At 44.3% G+C, this 13,656-nt stretch overlaps 1 protein-coding gene across 3 annotated transcripts in view; it reads left to right on the forward strand.

The window, feature by feature from the left end:
• Window positions 1-13,656, forward strand: part of LOC109884520 (ceramide synthase 2) — a 39,348-nt gene that overhangs the window by 17,719 nt on the left and 7,973 nt on the right. For all 3 annotated transcript variants that reach the window (XM_031787370.1, XM_031787372.1, XM_031787371.1), the window contains exons 2-4: window positions 2,885-3,058; window positions 4,643-4,760; window positions 6,253-6,371. In XM_031787370.1, coding sequence (XP_031643230.1) covers window positions 2,886-3,058; window positions 4,643-4,760; window positions 6,253-6,371 — 410 coding nt within the window. In that variant the 5' untranslated portion in view covers window position 2,885. The remainder of the gene's footprint in view (window positions 1-2,884; window positions 3,059-4,642; window positions 4,761-6,252; window positions 6,372-13,656) is intronic.

Here is a 13,656-nt window from a genome sequence, read left to right on the forward strand (position 1 = left end):
ACTGAGCTTGTTGTCATTGCAGGCAATCTCAACGCTGTGCGTTACAGGGAAGACATCCTCCGTCCTCATGTGGTACCCTTCCTGCAGGCTCATCCTGACATGACCCTCCAGCAGGACAATGTCACCAGCCATACTGCTCATTCTGTGCGTGATTTCCTAAAAGACAGGAATTTTTGTGGTCTGCCATGGCCAGCGAAGAGCTCGGATCTCAATCCCATTGAGCATGTCTGGGACCAGTTGGATCGGAGGATGAGGGCTAGGGCCATTCCCCTCAGAATTGTCCGGGAACTTGCAGGTGCTTTGGTGGAAGAGTGGGGTAGCATCTCACAGCAAGAACGGGCAAATCTGGTGCAGTCCATGAGGAGGAGATGCACTGCAGTACTTAATGCAGCTGGTGGCCACACCAGATACTGACTTTTGATTTTGACCCCCCCTTTGTTCAGGGACACATTATTCAATTTCTGTTAGTCACATGTCTGTGGAACTTATTCAGTTTATGTCTCAGTTGTTGAATCTTGTTATGTTCATTCAAATATTTACACATGTTAAGATTGCTGAAAATAAACGAAGTGGACAGTGAGAGGTCGTTTCTTTTTTAGCTGAGTTTAGTTGCAAAGTAGCTATAAAGTAGTTGCAAAGTTGGCAATTAGCTAAAATGCTAAAGTTGTCTGATGAGGTTGAAACACGCAACCTTTGGGTTTCTAGATGTTTGTGTTGCTAGACGTTTGCGTTATATTCCCACCCATCCACCCCTAACAACCACCCTCCTTTTGTTTTTGTTTTTGTTTTTGCTTTAAGTAACCTTATATCTTACATAAGCATACCAAATATAACATATCATACTCATTTGAGCGTTCCGGATTTATGTTTACTATGTTACGTCTAGGCTATGAGACCAGACTGGGATATCAGTGAACAACAAATGCTGTGGTAACAGCTACGAAGGTGCCAGGGCAATGAGTGGAGCTTACTCAGGTGTTCAAAACACATGAGACCGAGAGCCTAATGCTTCATAGGGAGTTTTTTTAATGAGTTTTAGTTCTGAAAACGATCTCTCCGCAAAAGCGACAGTTTTACAGGGATGGTAAAAACATCTTGATTGCCATAGCAACTTCAGGGGAACTGGGCAGAAGAGTTGTTCTTCAAATACAGCAGTTCTGCAACATCTTTAATTTAGCCTCTGTTTCGCCTTAATTGCCGGCCTCAACAGGTTACGGAAAGAGATGAACTGTAGCCTATTGAAAGCTCTGGGGACAGGTCGTCTGGATACTTAACAGTCAATAAATTGGCAGATGCAAACAGATTATCATCTTTAGCGGCCAACAGTTCTTGAGGGCTTGAACAAAAAAAGCTGTTTGCTATTTCGTTCAAACTGGTGAACCGGCATTTGAGTTGTGGTGTTGCAAACTCAACAGTGCCTTATCTCAGGTATACCTTGGCATACATCATTCAAGACTGTTTCAATTGTGTGCAGCGCAATGGACATATAATGTCACAGGAAGGACTGTCTGGGTTGGCAATACTCAGTACAGAAAACAGTTGGGCCAGTAACCTGGACCTACAGACTGGTGAAAACATGTGCACACAAAAAAGCACAGCGACAGTCGCAAACACTGTAGCTACTATAGGCCTCTACATAGAACAAAAAGAGAGACACAAGCACAGACAGTCACAAACACTGTAGCTATTATAGGCCTCTACATAGAACAAGAAGAGAGACACAAGCACAGACACAGAGAGAAAGAAAGAGAACAAGAGACACACAGAGAGAAGATGCAAGGAGGACTTCAGACCAGGGGAGTCTCTCACGTTGGACTCTATTGAATTTACCTTGAATATTGCAGCCCATTTGTGTAAACTATTAGCCAGACAAAACCCGCTTAGTTCAACAATAGGCTAAATAGTGGCTGAATTACTCCTCAAGCCGACTCATTTTTCCCACATTGTTAGGCTATTTGATGTCATTTTTATAAAAGGTTTATGAATAACAGCTAAATAGCAGCTAAATACGGTATATACTGTAGCTATAGATACTAGGCTACACTGCATAATGAAACAATCATTTGAGTGGGTGGGATTTCGAGCATAGGCACACTGTTCCCAGAAGGCAAGGCCAAGGTGGTTTAGGGCTCAACCCCCTTCGTTGAAAGTGAGAAAGCAACACAACAAGTAGGGGCAGCATGAGGTTGCCCGCGACCTTTGGATTCCATCTTTAATTTGAGCCAGTTTGCTACAGCAGGAAAATAATCCTACATCAACATGAATGTGATTATTATGTAGATTATAATTCATTTACATTTTGGTAGGGATTGATACATTTTACATAAGGGAATATTAAGTCTGACATTTCAAAATGGAAATTACAAACTTCAGAAGCCTTTTTAAACCTCAAATACACAACAAGTTTGACATTTCCTGCATTGCAGGACAGTTCTCCTACAACAGGGTGATCAAATGAAGATCCTACATCTGTAATTGAATGGGGAAGATTTGCACAATGTCATTACATCTAATTAGTTGGTGCCAATTCTTCCTATTCATTTGGCCTGCAGATTTCTCCCAATGCGTGTTATGTGGAGTTTATACAACAGATGGTATAGATTAGAATATGGATCTGACTTCAGATGATTGTTGAGGTATGAACATTTCCTCTGATTGGGATGGTTCCTGTTGTTTAACTGCGGTGAGAGAAATGGATAAATAAACATTCATTCAGTTAGGGATTTTAACCCTTTCCATTCTTCCTGTGTCTGGCTAGGATGAGATATAGAAGGATTAGACAGACATTGTGTCATAAAAGAGATTAGGAAGTAGACTACACATGGGACAACTGTTGTGTGTGTAAATGTCAGTATATTAACCGTCTTCTCTGCTCTCTCCCCAGTATGGTGTCCAGTCTGAGCGAGTGGTTCTGGAATGAGCGGCTGTGGTTCCCTGAGGGGCTGGGTTGGGCTGACCTGGAGGACAAAGATGGCCGTGTCTACGCCAAGGCCAGCGACCTTTGGGTGGTGCTACCCATCGCTCTAGCCTTCCTCGTAATACGACAGATCTTCGAGGGGTACGTCTGTCCGTCTGTCTGTCTGTTTGGCTGGCTGTCACCCCTCATACGATTAATCCTCTGACTCTTTACACCATCTGTCTACATGTTTATACCTCTTCTCTTTCCCTCATCTGTCTACATGTTTATACCTCTTCTCTTTCCCTCATCTGTCTACATGTTTATACCTCTTCTCTTTCCCTCATCTGTCTACATGTTAATACCTCTTCTCTTTCACCATCTGTCTACATGTTTAAACCTCTTCTCTTTCCCCCATCTGTCTACATGTTAATACTTCTTCTCTTTCCCCATCTGTCTACATGTTTATACCTCTTCTCTTTCCCTCATCTGTCTACATGTAATACCTCTTCTCTTTCCCTCATCTGTCTACATGTAATACCTCTTCTCTTTCCCCCATCTGTCTACATGTTTATACCTCTTCTCTTTCACCATCTGTCTACATGTTAATACCTCTTCTCTTTCCCTCATCTGTCTACATGTTTATACCTCTTCTCTTTCCCCATCTGTCTACATGTAATACCTCTTCTCTTTCCCCCATCTGTCTACATGTTTATACCTCTTCTCTTTCACCATCTGTCTACATGTTAATACCTCTTCTCTTTCCCTCATCTGTCTACATGTTTATACCTCTTCTCTTTCACCATCTGTCTACATGTTAATACCTCTTCTCTTTCACCATCTGTCTACATGTTAATACCTCTTCTCTTTCCCCATCTGTCTACATGTTAATACCTCTTCTCTTTCCCCATCTGTCTACATGTTTATACCTCTTCTCTTTCCCCATCTGTCTACATGTTTAAACCTCTTCTCTTGCCCCATCTGTCTACATGTTTATACCTCTTCTCTTTCACCATCTGTCTACATGTTAATACCTCTTCTCTTTCACCATCTGTCTACATGTTAATACCTCTTCTCTTTCCCCATCTGTCTACATGTTTATACCTCTTCTCTTTCCCCCATCTGTCTACATGTAATACTTCTTCTCTTTCCCCCATCTGTCTACATGTAATACTTCTTCTCTTTCCCCCATCTGTCTACATGTAATACTTCTTCTCTTTCCCCCATCTGTCTACATGTAATACTTCTTCTCTTTCCCCCATCTGTCTACATGTAATACTTCTTCTCTTTCCCCCATCTGTCTACATGTGTTTATATTCCTACGCCTCTCCCCCCCCTCCTCCACGTGCTCCACCCTTTTTCTCCTTCCCTCCCTCCCTCTCTCCCTCTGTCCATCTTGTCCTCTCCTCCGCTAATCTTTAATTACATTATTTTACCTTCAATCTGTAATTTAATCTCGGTCTGTTTTCACTGAGTCACTCTGATCATATCTCTGCTTCCTGTTCTCCTCTGTGTCCTTTCCCTCCCTCTCTTCTCTTCTCTCATATTTTTAGAACCCACCTGTATGTTGTGTGTTAGCTTAGCAATAGCAATCAGTCAACCTTTCTCTGTCACTCTCTCTCTATCACTTTCTCTCCTTCCCTTCATACCTCTCCATCCTCCCTCATGATAATATCAAACCGTATCATGCCGTCTCTCTCTCTTCCTCCCATCTCATCCCTCTCTCCTCCCTCTCTGTGTGTGCAGGTTAGTGGCCACCCCACTGGCTGCTGTCATGGGGGTGAAGGAGAAAGTTCGGCTCATAGTCTCACACAACCCCACACTGGAGTCCTTCTACTGTAACACAACCAAGAACCCCTCACAGGTAACACAACTAAAAAAGACTACACCAATGCATGCAAGCACAGAGACACATGCACACAGGTACACACGCACACACACACATGAACACATTAACACTACACAATTGCTACAGATCTTAATTTGTTCTGTCTTTTGTTGCAAAAAGAATTCAGCACAGCAGGAAATGTAAACTTGTGTATTTGAGTTTTAAAAAGGCTTCTAAAGTTTGTCATTTCAGACTTGATTTGCCCTAATGAAAAATGTATCAACCCCTAATTATAATCCATATAATAATTCACATATCCTGTTGCTGCATAATTATTTTCCTGCTGTAGCAAACTGACTCAAATTAAGATCCTACATCTGTATACAGCACCACACAAATCATTATGCTAAACTGTATCCCTTTCTACCCTTCTCCCTCCCTCCTCCCTTTCTCTCTCCCCCTATCCCCCGCTCTCCCTCCCTCCTCCCTTTCTCTCTCCCCCTATACCCCGCTCTCCCTCCCTCCTCCCTTGCTCTCTCCCCCTATCCCCCGCTCTCCCTCCCTCCTCCCTTTCTCTCTCCCCCTATCCCCCGCTCTCCCTCCTCCCTTTCTCTCTCCCCCTATTCCCGCTCTCCCTCCTCCTCCCTTTCTCTCTCCCCTTATCCCCCACTCTCCCTCCCTCCTCCCTTTCTCTCTCCCCCTATCCCCCGCTCTCCCTCCTTCCTCCCTTTCTCTCACCCCCTATCCCCCTCTCTCCCTCCCTCCTCCCTTTCTCTCTTCCCCTATCCCGCTCCCCCTCCTCCCTTTCTCTCTCCCCCTATCCCCCGCTCTCCCTCCTCCCTTTCTCTCTCCCCCTATACCCCGCTCTCCCTCCCTCCTCCCTTTCTCTCTTCCCCTATCCCGCTCCCCCTCCTCCCTTTCTCTCTCCCCCTATCCCCCGCTCTCCCTCCTCCCTTTCTCTCTCCCCCTATCCCCCGCTTTCTCTCCCTCCTCCCTTTCTCTCTCCCCCTATCCCCCGCTCTCCCTGCCTCCTCCCTTACTCTCTCCCCCTATCCTCCCCTCTCTCTCCCTCCTCCCTTTCTCTCTCCCCCTATTCCCCGCTCTCCCTCCCTCCTCCCTTTCTCTCTCCCCCTATCCCCCGCTCTCCCTCCCTCCTCCCTTTCTCTCTCCCCCTATCCCCCGCTCTCTCTCCCTCCTCCCTTTCTCTCTCCCCTATCCCCCTTTCTCTCTCCCTCCTCCCTTTCTCTCTCCCCTATCCCCCGCTCTCTCTCCCTCCTCCCTTTCTCTCTCCCCCTATCCCCACTCTCCCTCCCTCCCCCCTTTCTCTCTCCCTCTATTCCCCTGCTCTCCCTCCCTCCTCCCTTTCTCTCTCCCCCTATCCCCCGCTCTCCCTCCCTCCTCCCTTTCTCTCTCCCTCCTCCCTTTCTCTCTACCTCTATTCTCCCGCTCTCCCTCCCTCCTCCCTTTCTCTCTCCCCCTATTCCCTTTCTCTCTAACTCTATTCCCCCGCTCTCCCTCCCTCCTACAGAGTTCTATAGACAGTCTGTGTAAGCAGACAGGTTGTTCAGAGAGACAGGTGCAGAGATGGTTCAGGAGACGCAGGAACCAGGACCGACCCAGTCTACTGAAGAAGTTCAAAGAGGCCAGGTACACACACACACACACACAAACAAATACCTATATGCATACACACTCCCACACATGCACACACACACACATGCATGAACACAGGCACAAAACAAGATAACAACACAACAGCTTCACAAACAGCTGCTCAATGCCAATCTGTCACCAACACACCCACATGCACAGACACACACGTGCTGACATTGGCCTGTGAGCACATGTCTGAGTGTTAAAGCATGAGTCTATTTACAGTATATCTGACACTCATTATATTGCCAGCCTGGTTTTATCAAGGCTCCTCCTACCCCCCAGGCCCCACACACACACACACACGCCGCCCGCTCCTCACATCCCTCACCAGTTCCAGGAGACAGTTTGGCCCTATCAGCAGAGTCAATTTATATCCCAACAGTGTGTGTCATTGTTATTGGACTGAGACAGTGGCTGTGTTACACTAATACTGACATTAATATCACAATTACTAGTGTAGATAACAACCTGTAGTTAATATCACAATCACTAGTGTAGATAACAACCTGTAGTTAATATCACAATCACTAGTGTAGATAACAACCTGTAGTTAATATCACAATCACTAGTGTAGATACAACCTGTAGTTAATATCACAATCACTAGTGTAGATATAACCTGTAGTTAATATCACAATCACTAGTGTAGATACAACCTGTAGCTAATATCACAATCACTAGTGTAGATATAACCTGTAGTTAATATCACAATCACTAGTGTAGAGACAACCTGTAGTTAATATCACAATCACTAGTGTAGATACAACCTGTAGTTAATATCACAATCACTAGTGTAGAGACAACCTGTAGTTAATATCACAATCACTAGTGTAGATACAACCTGTAGTTAATATCACAATCACTAGTGTAGAGACAACCTGTAGTTAATATCACAATCACTAGTATAGATAACAACCTGTAGTTAATATCACAATCACAAGTGTAGAGACAACCTGTAGTTAATATCACAATCACTAGTGTAGAGACAACCTGTAGTTAATATCACAATAACTAGTGTAGATAACAACCTGTAGTTAATATCACAATAACTAGTGTAGATAACAACCTGTAGTTAATATCACAATCACTAGTGTAGATAACAACCTGTAGTTAATATCACAATCACTAGTGTAGATATAACCTGTAGTTAATATCACAATCACTAGTGTAGATACAACCTGTACTTAATATCACAATCACTAGTGTAGATATAACATGTAGTTAATATCACAATCACTAGTGTAGATACAACCTGTAGTTAATATCACAATCACTAGTGTAGAGACAACCTGTAGTTAATATCACAATCACTAGTGTAGATACAACCTGTAGTTAATATCACAATCACTAGTGTAGAGACAACCTGTAGTTAATATCACAATCACAAGTGTAGAGACAACCTGTAGTTAATATCACAATCACTAGTGTAGATAACAACCTGTAGTTAATATCACAATCACTAGTATAGATAACAACCTGTAGTTAATATCACAATCACAAGTGTAGAGACAACCTGTAGTTAATATCACAATCACTAGTGTAGAGACAACCTGTAGTTAATATCACAATCACTAGTGTAGATATAACCTGTAGTTAATATCACAATCACAAGTGTAGAGACAGCCTGTAGTTAATATCACAATCACTAGTGTAGATACAACCTGTAGTTAATATCACAATCACTAGTGTAGAGACAACCTGTAGTTAATATTGTACAATACTGGAGGTCTCTATCTCTAGTCAGCAGGTTGTTGTGTTGTACATTACTGGAGGTCTCTATCTGTAGTTAGCAGGTTGTTGTTGTACAGTACTGGAGGTCTCTATCTGTAGTCAGCAGGTTGTTGTACAGTACTGGAGGTCTCTATCTGTAGTTAGCAGGTTGTTGTTGTACAGTACTGGAGGTCTCTATCTGTAGTCAGCAGGTTGTTGTGTTGTACATTACTGGAGGTCTCTATCTGTAGTTAGCAGGTTGTTGTTGTACAGTACTGGAGGTCTCTATCTGTAGTCAGCAGGTTGTTGTACAGTACTGGAGGTCTCTATCTGTAGTTAGCAGGTTGTTGTTGTACAGTACTGGAGGTCTCTATCTCTAGTCAGCAGGTTGTTGTGTTGTACATTACTGGAGGTCTCTATCTGTAGTTAGCAGGTTGTTGTTGTACAGTACTGGAGGTCTCTATCTGTAGTCAGCAGGTTGTTGTGTTGTACAGTACTGGAGGTCTCTATCTGTAGTCAGCAGGTTGTTGTACAGTACTGGAGGTCTCTATCTGTAGTCAGCAGGTTGTTGTACAGTACTGGAGGTCTCTATCTGTAGTCAGCAGGATGTTGTTGTACAGTACTGGAGGTATCTATCTGTAGTCAGCAGGATGTTGTTGTACAGTACTGGAGGTCTCTATCTGTAGTCAGCAGGATGTTGTGTTGTACAGTACTGGAGGTCTCTATCTGTAGTCAGCAGGATGTTGTTGTACAGTACTGGAGGTCTCTATCTGTAGTCAGCAGGATGTTGTTGTACAGTACTGGAGGTCTCTATCTGTAGTCAGCATGTTGTTGTGTCGTACTGTACTGGAGGTCTCTATCTGTAGTCAGCAGGTTGTTGTGTCATACAGTACTGGAGGTCTCTATCTGTAGTCAGCAGGTTGTTGTACAGTACTGGAGGTCTCTATCTGTAGTCAGCAGGTTGTTGTGTTGTACAGTACTGGAGGTCTCTATCTGTAGTCAGCAGGTTGTTGTGTTGTACAGTACTGGAGGTCTCTATCTGTAGTCAGCAGGTTGTTGTGTTGTACAGTACTGGAGGTCTCTATCTGTAGTCAGCAGGTTGTTGTGTTGTACAGTACTGGAGGTCTCTATCTGTAGTCAGCAGGTTGTTGTACAGTACCGGAGGTCTCTATCTGTAGTTAGCAGGTTGTTGTACAGTACTGGAGGTCTCTATCTGTAGTCAGCAGGATGTTGTGTTGTACAGTACTGGAGGTCTCTATCTGTAGTTAGCAGGTTGTTGTTGTACAGTACTGGAGGTCTCTATCTCTAGTCAGCAGGTTGTTGTGTTGTACAGTACTGGAGGTCTCTATCTGTAGTCAGCAGGTTGTTGTGTTGTACAGTACTGGAGGTCTCTATCTGTAGTCAGCAGGTTGTTGTGTTGTACATTACTGGAGGTCTCTATCTGTAGTTAGCAGGTTGTTGTTGTACAGTACTGGAGGTCTCTATCTGTAGTCAGCAGGTTGTTGTACAGTACTGGAGGTCTCTATCTGTAGTCAGCAGGTTGTTGTACAGTACTGGAGGTCTCTATCTGTAGTCAGCAGGTTGTTGTGTCGTACAGTACTGGAGGTCTCTATCTGTAGTCAGCAGGTTGTTGTGTCATACAGTACTGGTGGTCTCTATCTGTAGTCAGCAGGTTGTTGTACAGTACTGGAGGTCTCTATCTGTAGTCAGCAGGTTGTTGTACAGTACTGGAGGTCTCTATCTGTAGTCAGCAGGTTGTTGTACAGTACTGGAGGTCTCTATCTGTAGTCAGCAGGTTGTTGTACAGTACTGGAGGTCTCTATCTGTAGTCAGCAGGATGTTGTGTTGTACAGTACTGGAGGTCTCTATCTGTAGTTAGCAGGTTGTTGTTGTACAGTACTGGAGGTCTCTATCTCTAGTCAGCAGGATGTTGTGTTGTACAGTACTGGAGGTCTCTATCTGTAGTCAGCAGGTTGTTGTGTTGTACAGTACTGGAGGTCTCTATCTGTAGTCAGCAGGTTGTTGTGTTGTACAGTACTGGAGGTCTCTATCTGTAGTCAGCAGGTTGTTGTGTTGTACAGTACTGGAGGTCTCTATCTGTAGTCAGCAGGTTGTTGTACAGTACTGGAGGTCTCTATCTGTAGTCAGCAGGTTGTTGTGTTGTACAGTACTGGAGGTCTCTATCTGTAGTCAGCAGGTTGTTGTACAGTACTGGAGGTCTCTATCTGTAGTCAGCAGGTTGTTGTACAGTACTGGAGGTATCTATCTGTAGTCAGCAGGTTGTTGTGTTGTACAGTACTGGAGGTCTCTATCTGTAGTCAGCAGGTTGTTGTACAGTACTGGAGGTCTCTATCTGTAGTCAGCAGGTTGTTGTACAGTACTGGAAGTCTCTACCTGTAGTCAGCAGGTTGTTGTACAGTACTGGAGGTCTCTATCTGTAGTCAGCAGGTTGTTGTACAGTACTGGAGGTCTCTATCTGTAGTCAGCAGGTTGTTGTACAGTACTGGAGGTCTCTATCTGTAGTCAGCAGGTTGTTGTACAGTACTGGAGGTCTCTATCTGTAGTCAGCAGGTTGTTGTGTTGTACAGTACTGGAGGTCTCTATCTGTAGTCAGCAGGTTGTTGTACAGTACTGGAGGTCTCTATCTGTAGTCAGCAGGTTGTTGTACAGTACTGGAGGTCTCTATCTGTAGTCAGCAGGTTGTTGTGTTGTACAGTACTGGAGGTCTCTATCTGTAGTCAGCAGGTTGTTGTACAGTACTGGAGGTCTCTATCTGTAGTCAGCAGGTTGTTGTGTCGTACAGTACTGGAGGTCTCTATCTGTAGTCAGCAGGTTGTTGTGTCGTACAGTACTGGAGGTCTCTATCTGTAGTCAGCAGGTTGTTGTACAGTACTGGAGGTCTCTATCTGTAGTCAGCAGGTTGTTGTACAGTACTGGAGGTCTCTATCTGTAGTCAGCAGGTTGTTGTGTTGTACAGTACTGGAGGTCTCTATCTGTAGTCAGCAGGATGTTGTGTTGTACAGTACTGGAGGTCTCTATCTGTAGTTAGCAGGTTGTTGTTGTACAGTACTGGAGGTCTCTATCTCTAGTCAGCAGGTTGTTGTACAGTACTGGAGGTCTCTATCTGTAGTCAGCAGGATGTTGTGTTGTACAGTACTGGAGGTCTCTATCTGTAGTCAGCAGGTTGTTGTACAGTACTGGAGGTCTCTATCTGTAGTCAGCAGGTTGTTGTACAGTACTGGAGGTCTCTATATGTAGTCAGCAGGTTGTTGTGTTGTACAGTACTGGAGGTCTCTATCTGTAGTCAGCAGGTTGTTGTACAGTACTGGAGGTCTCTATCTGTAGTCAGCAGGTTGTTGTACAGTACTGGAGGTCTCTATCTGTAGTCAGCAGGTTGTTGTACAGTACTGGAGGTCTCTATCTGTAGTCAGCAGGTTGTTGTACAGTACTGGAGGTCTCTATCTGTAGTCAGCAGGTTGTTGTACAGTACTGGAGGTCTCTATCTGTAGTCAGCAGGTTGTTGTACAGTACTGGAGGTCTCTATCTGTAGTCAGCAGGTTGTTGTACAGTACTGGAGGTCTCTATCTGTAGTCAGCAGGTTGTTGTACAGTACTGGAGGTCTCTATCTGTAGTCAGCAGGATGTTGTTGTACAGTACTGGAGGTCTCTATCTGTAGTCAGCAGGTTGTTGTACAGTACTGGAGGTCTCTATCTGTAGTCAGCAGGATGTTGTGTTGTACAGTACTGGAGGTCTCTATCTGTAGTCAGCAGGTTGTTGTGTCGTACAGTACTGGAGGTCTCTATCTGTAGTCAGCAGGTTGTTGTGTCGTACAGTACTGGAGGTCTCTATCTGTAGTCAGCAGGTTGTTGTACAGTACTGGAGGTCTCTATCTGTAGTCAGCAGGTTGTTGTGTTGTACAGTACTGGAGGTCTGGTCTCTATCTGTGACAAGACTGAACTGGGAGGCTACTGTATGACTGTTCCCATTGTGTGCTGGGAAGTTTGCACGGGACTGATCCATTACAGTTTCACAGAATGTGTGTATGTTCTGTTACTGTACCTATAAGTGCATTCAGAAAGTATTCAGACCCCTTCACTTTTGCCACATTTCTTTACATTACAGCCTTATTCTAAAATGGATTACATATATTTTTTCCTTCATCAATCTACATACAATACCCCATAATGACAAAGTGATAACAGGTTTTTAGAAATTTGTGTAAATGTATTAAAAATAAAAAACTGAAATACTTTATTTTACATAAGTATTCAGACCATTTGCTATGAGATTCGAAATTGAGCTCTGTTTCATCCTTTTTCCATTGATCATCCTTGATGTTTCTCAACTTGATTAGAGTCCACATTTGGTCAAATGTATTGACTGGACATCATTAGGAAAGGCACACACCTGTCTATATAAGGTCCCACAGTTGACAGTGCATGTCAGAGGAAAAACCAAACCATGAGGTCAAATGAATTGTCCATAGAGCTCCGAGGCAGGATTGTGTCGAGGCACAGATCTGGGAAGGGTATCAAAAAATGTCTGCAGCATTGCAGGTCCTCAATAACACAGTGGCCTCCATCATTCTTAAATGAACTAAGTTTGGAACCAGTAAGACTCTTCCTAGAGCTGGCCGCCCAGTCAAACTGAGAAATCAGGGGAGAAGGGCCTTGGTCAGGGAGGTGACCAAGAACCCTATGGTCACTCTATGGGAGAACCTTCCAGAAAGGGAAAGGGAGATACCTAGTCAGTTGTACAACTGAATGCATTCAACTGAAATGTGTCTTCCACATTTAACCCAACCCCTCTGAATCAGAGAGTTGCGGGGGGCTGCCATAATCCACATCCACGGCCCGGGGAACCCATCTCTGCAGCACTCCACCAATCAGGCCTTTATGGTAGAGTGGCCAGACGGACAGCCCTGCTTGAAAAAAATAATCTGTTCTGATGAAACTAAGATTGAACTATTTGACCTGAATGCCAACGTGGCACCCATCCCTACGGTGAAGCATGGTGGTGGCAGCATCATGCTGTGGGGATGTTTTTCAGCAGCAGGAACTTGGAGACGAGGGAAAGATGAACGGAGCAAAGTACCAGAGAGATTCTTGATAAAAACCTGTTCAGGACCTCTGCCTGGGGTGAAGGGTCATCTTCCAAAAGGTCAATGACTCTGAGCACACAGCCTAGACAACACAGGGGTGGTTTCGGGACAAGTCTCTGAATGTCCTTGAGTGGCCCAGCCAGAGCCTGGACTTGAACCCGATCGAACATTTCTGGAGAAACTGGTCAGCGACGCTCCCCATTCAACCTCACAGAGTTTGAGAGGATCTGCAGAGAAGAATGGGAGCAACTCCCAAAATACAGGTGTGCTCCCCAAATACAGGTGTGCCAAGCTTGTAGGGTCATACCCAAGAAGACTCGAGGCCATAATCGCTGACAAAGGTGCTTCAACAAAGTACTGAGTAAAGGGTCTGAATACTTATGTAAATATGATATTTAAGTTTTGCATTTTTAATACATTTGCCATAATATCTAAAAAGCAGTTTTTACTTTGTCATAATGGGGTA

This window comes from Oncorhynchus kisutch, linkage group LG13 (assembly GCF_002021735.2).
Source record: "Oncorhynchus kisutch isolate 150728-3 linkage group LG13, Okis_V2, whole genome shotgun sequence".
NCBI lineage: Eukaryota > Metazoa > Chordata > Actinopteri > Salmoniformes > Salmonidae > Oncorhynchus > Oncorhynchus kisutch.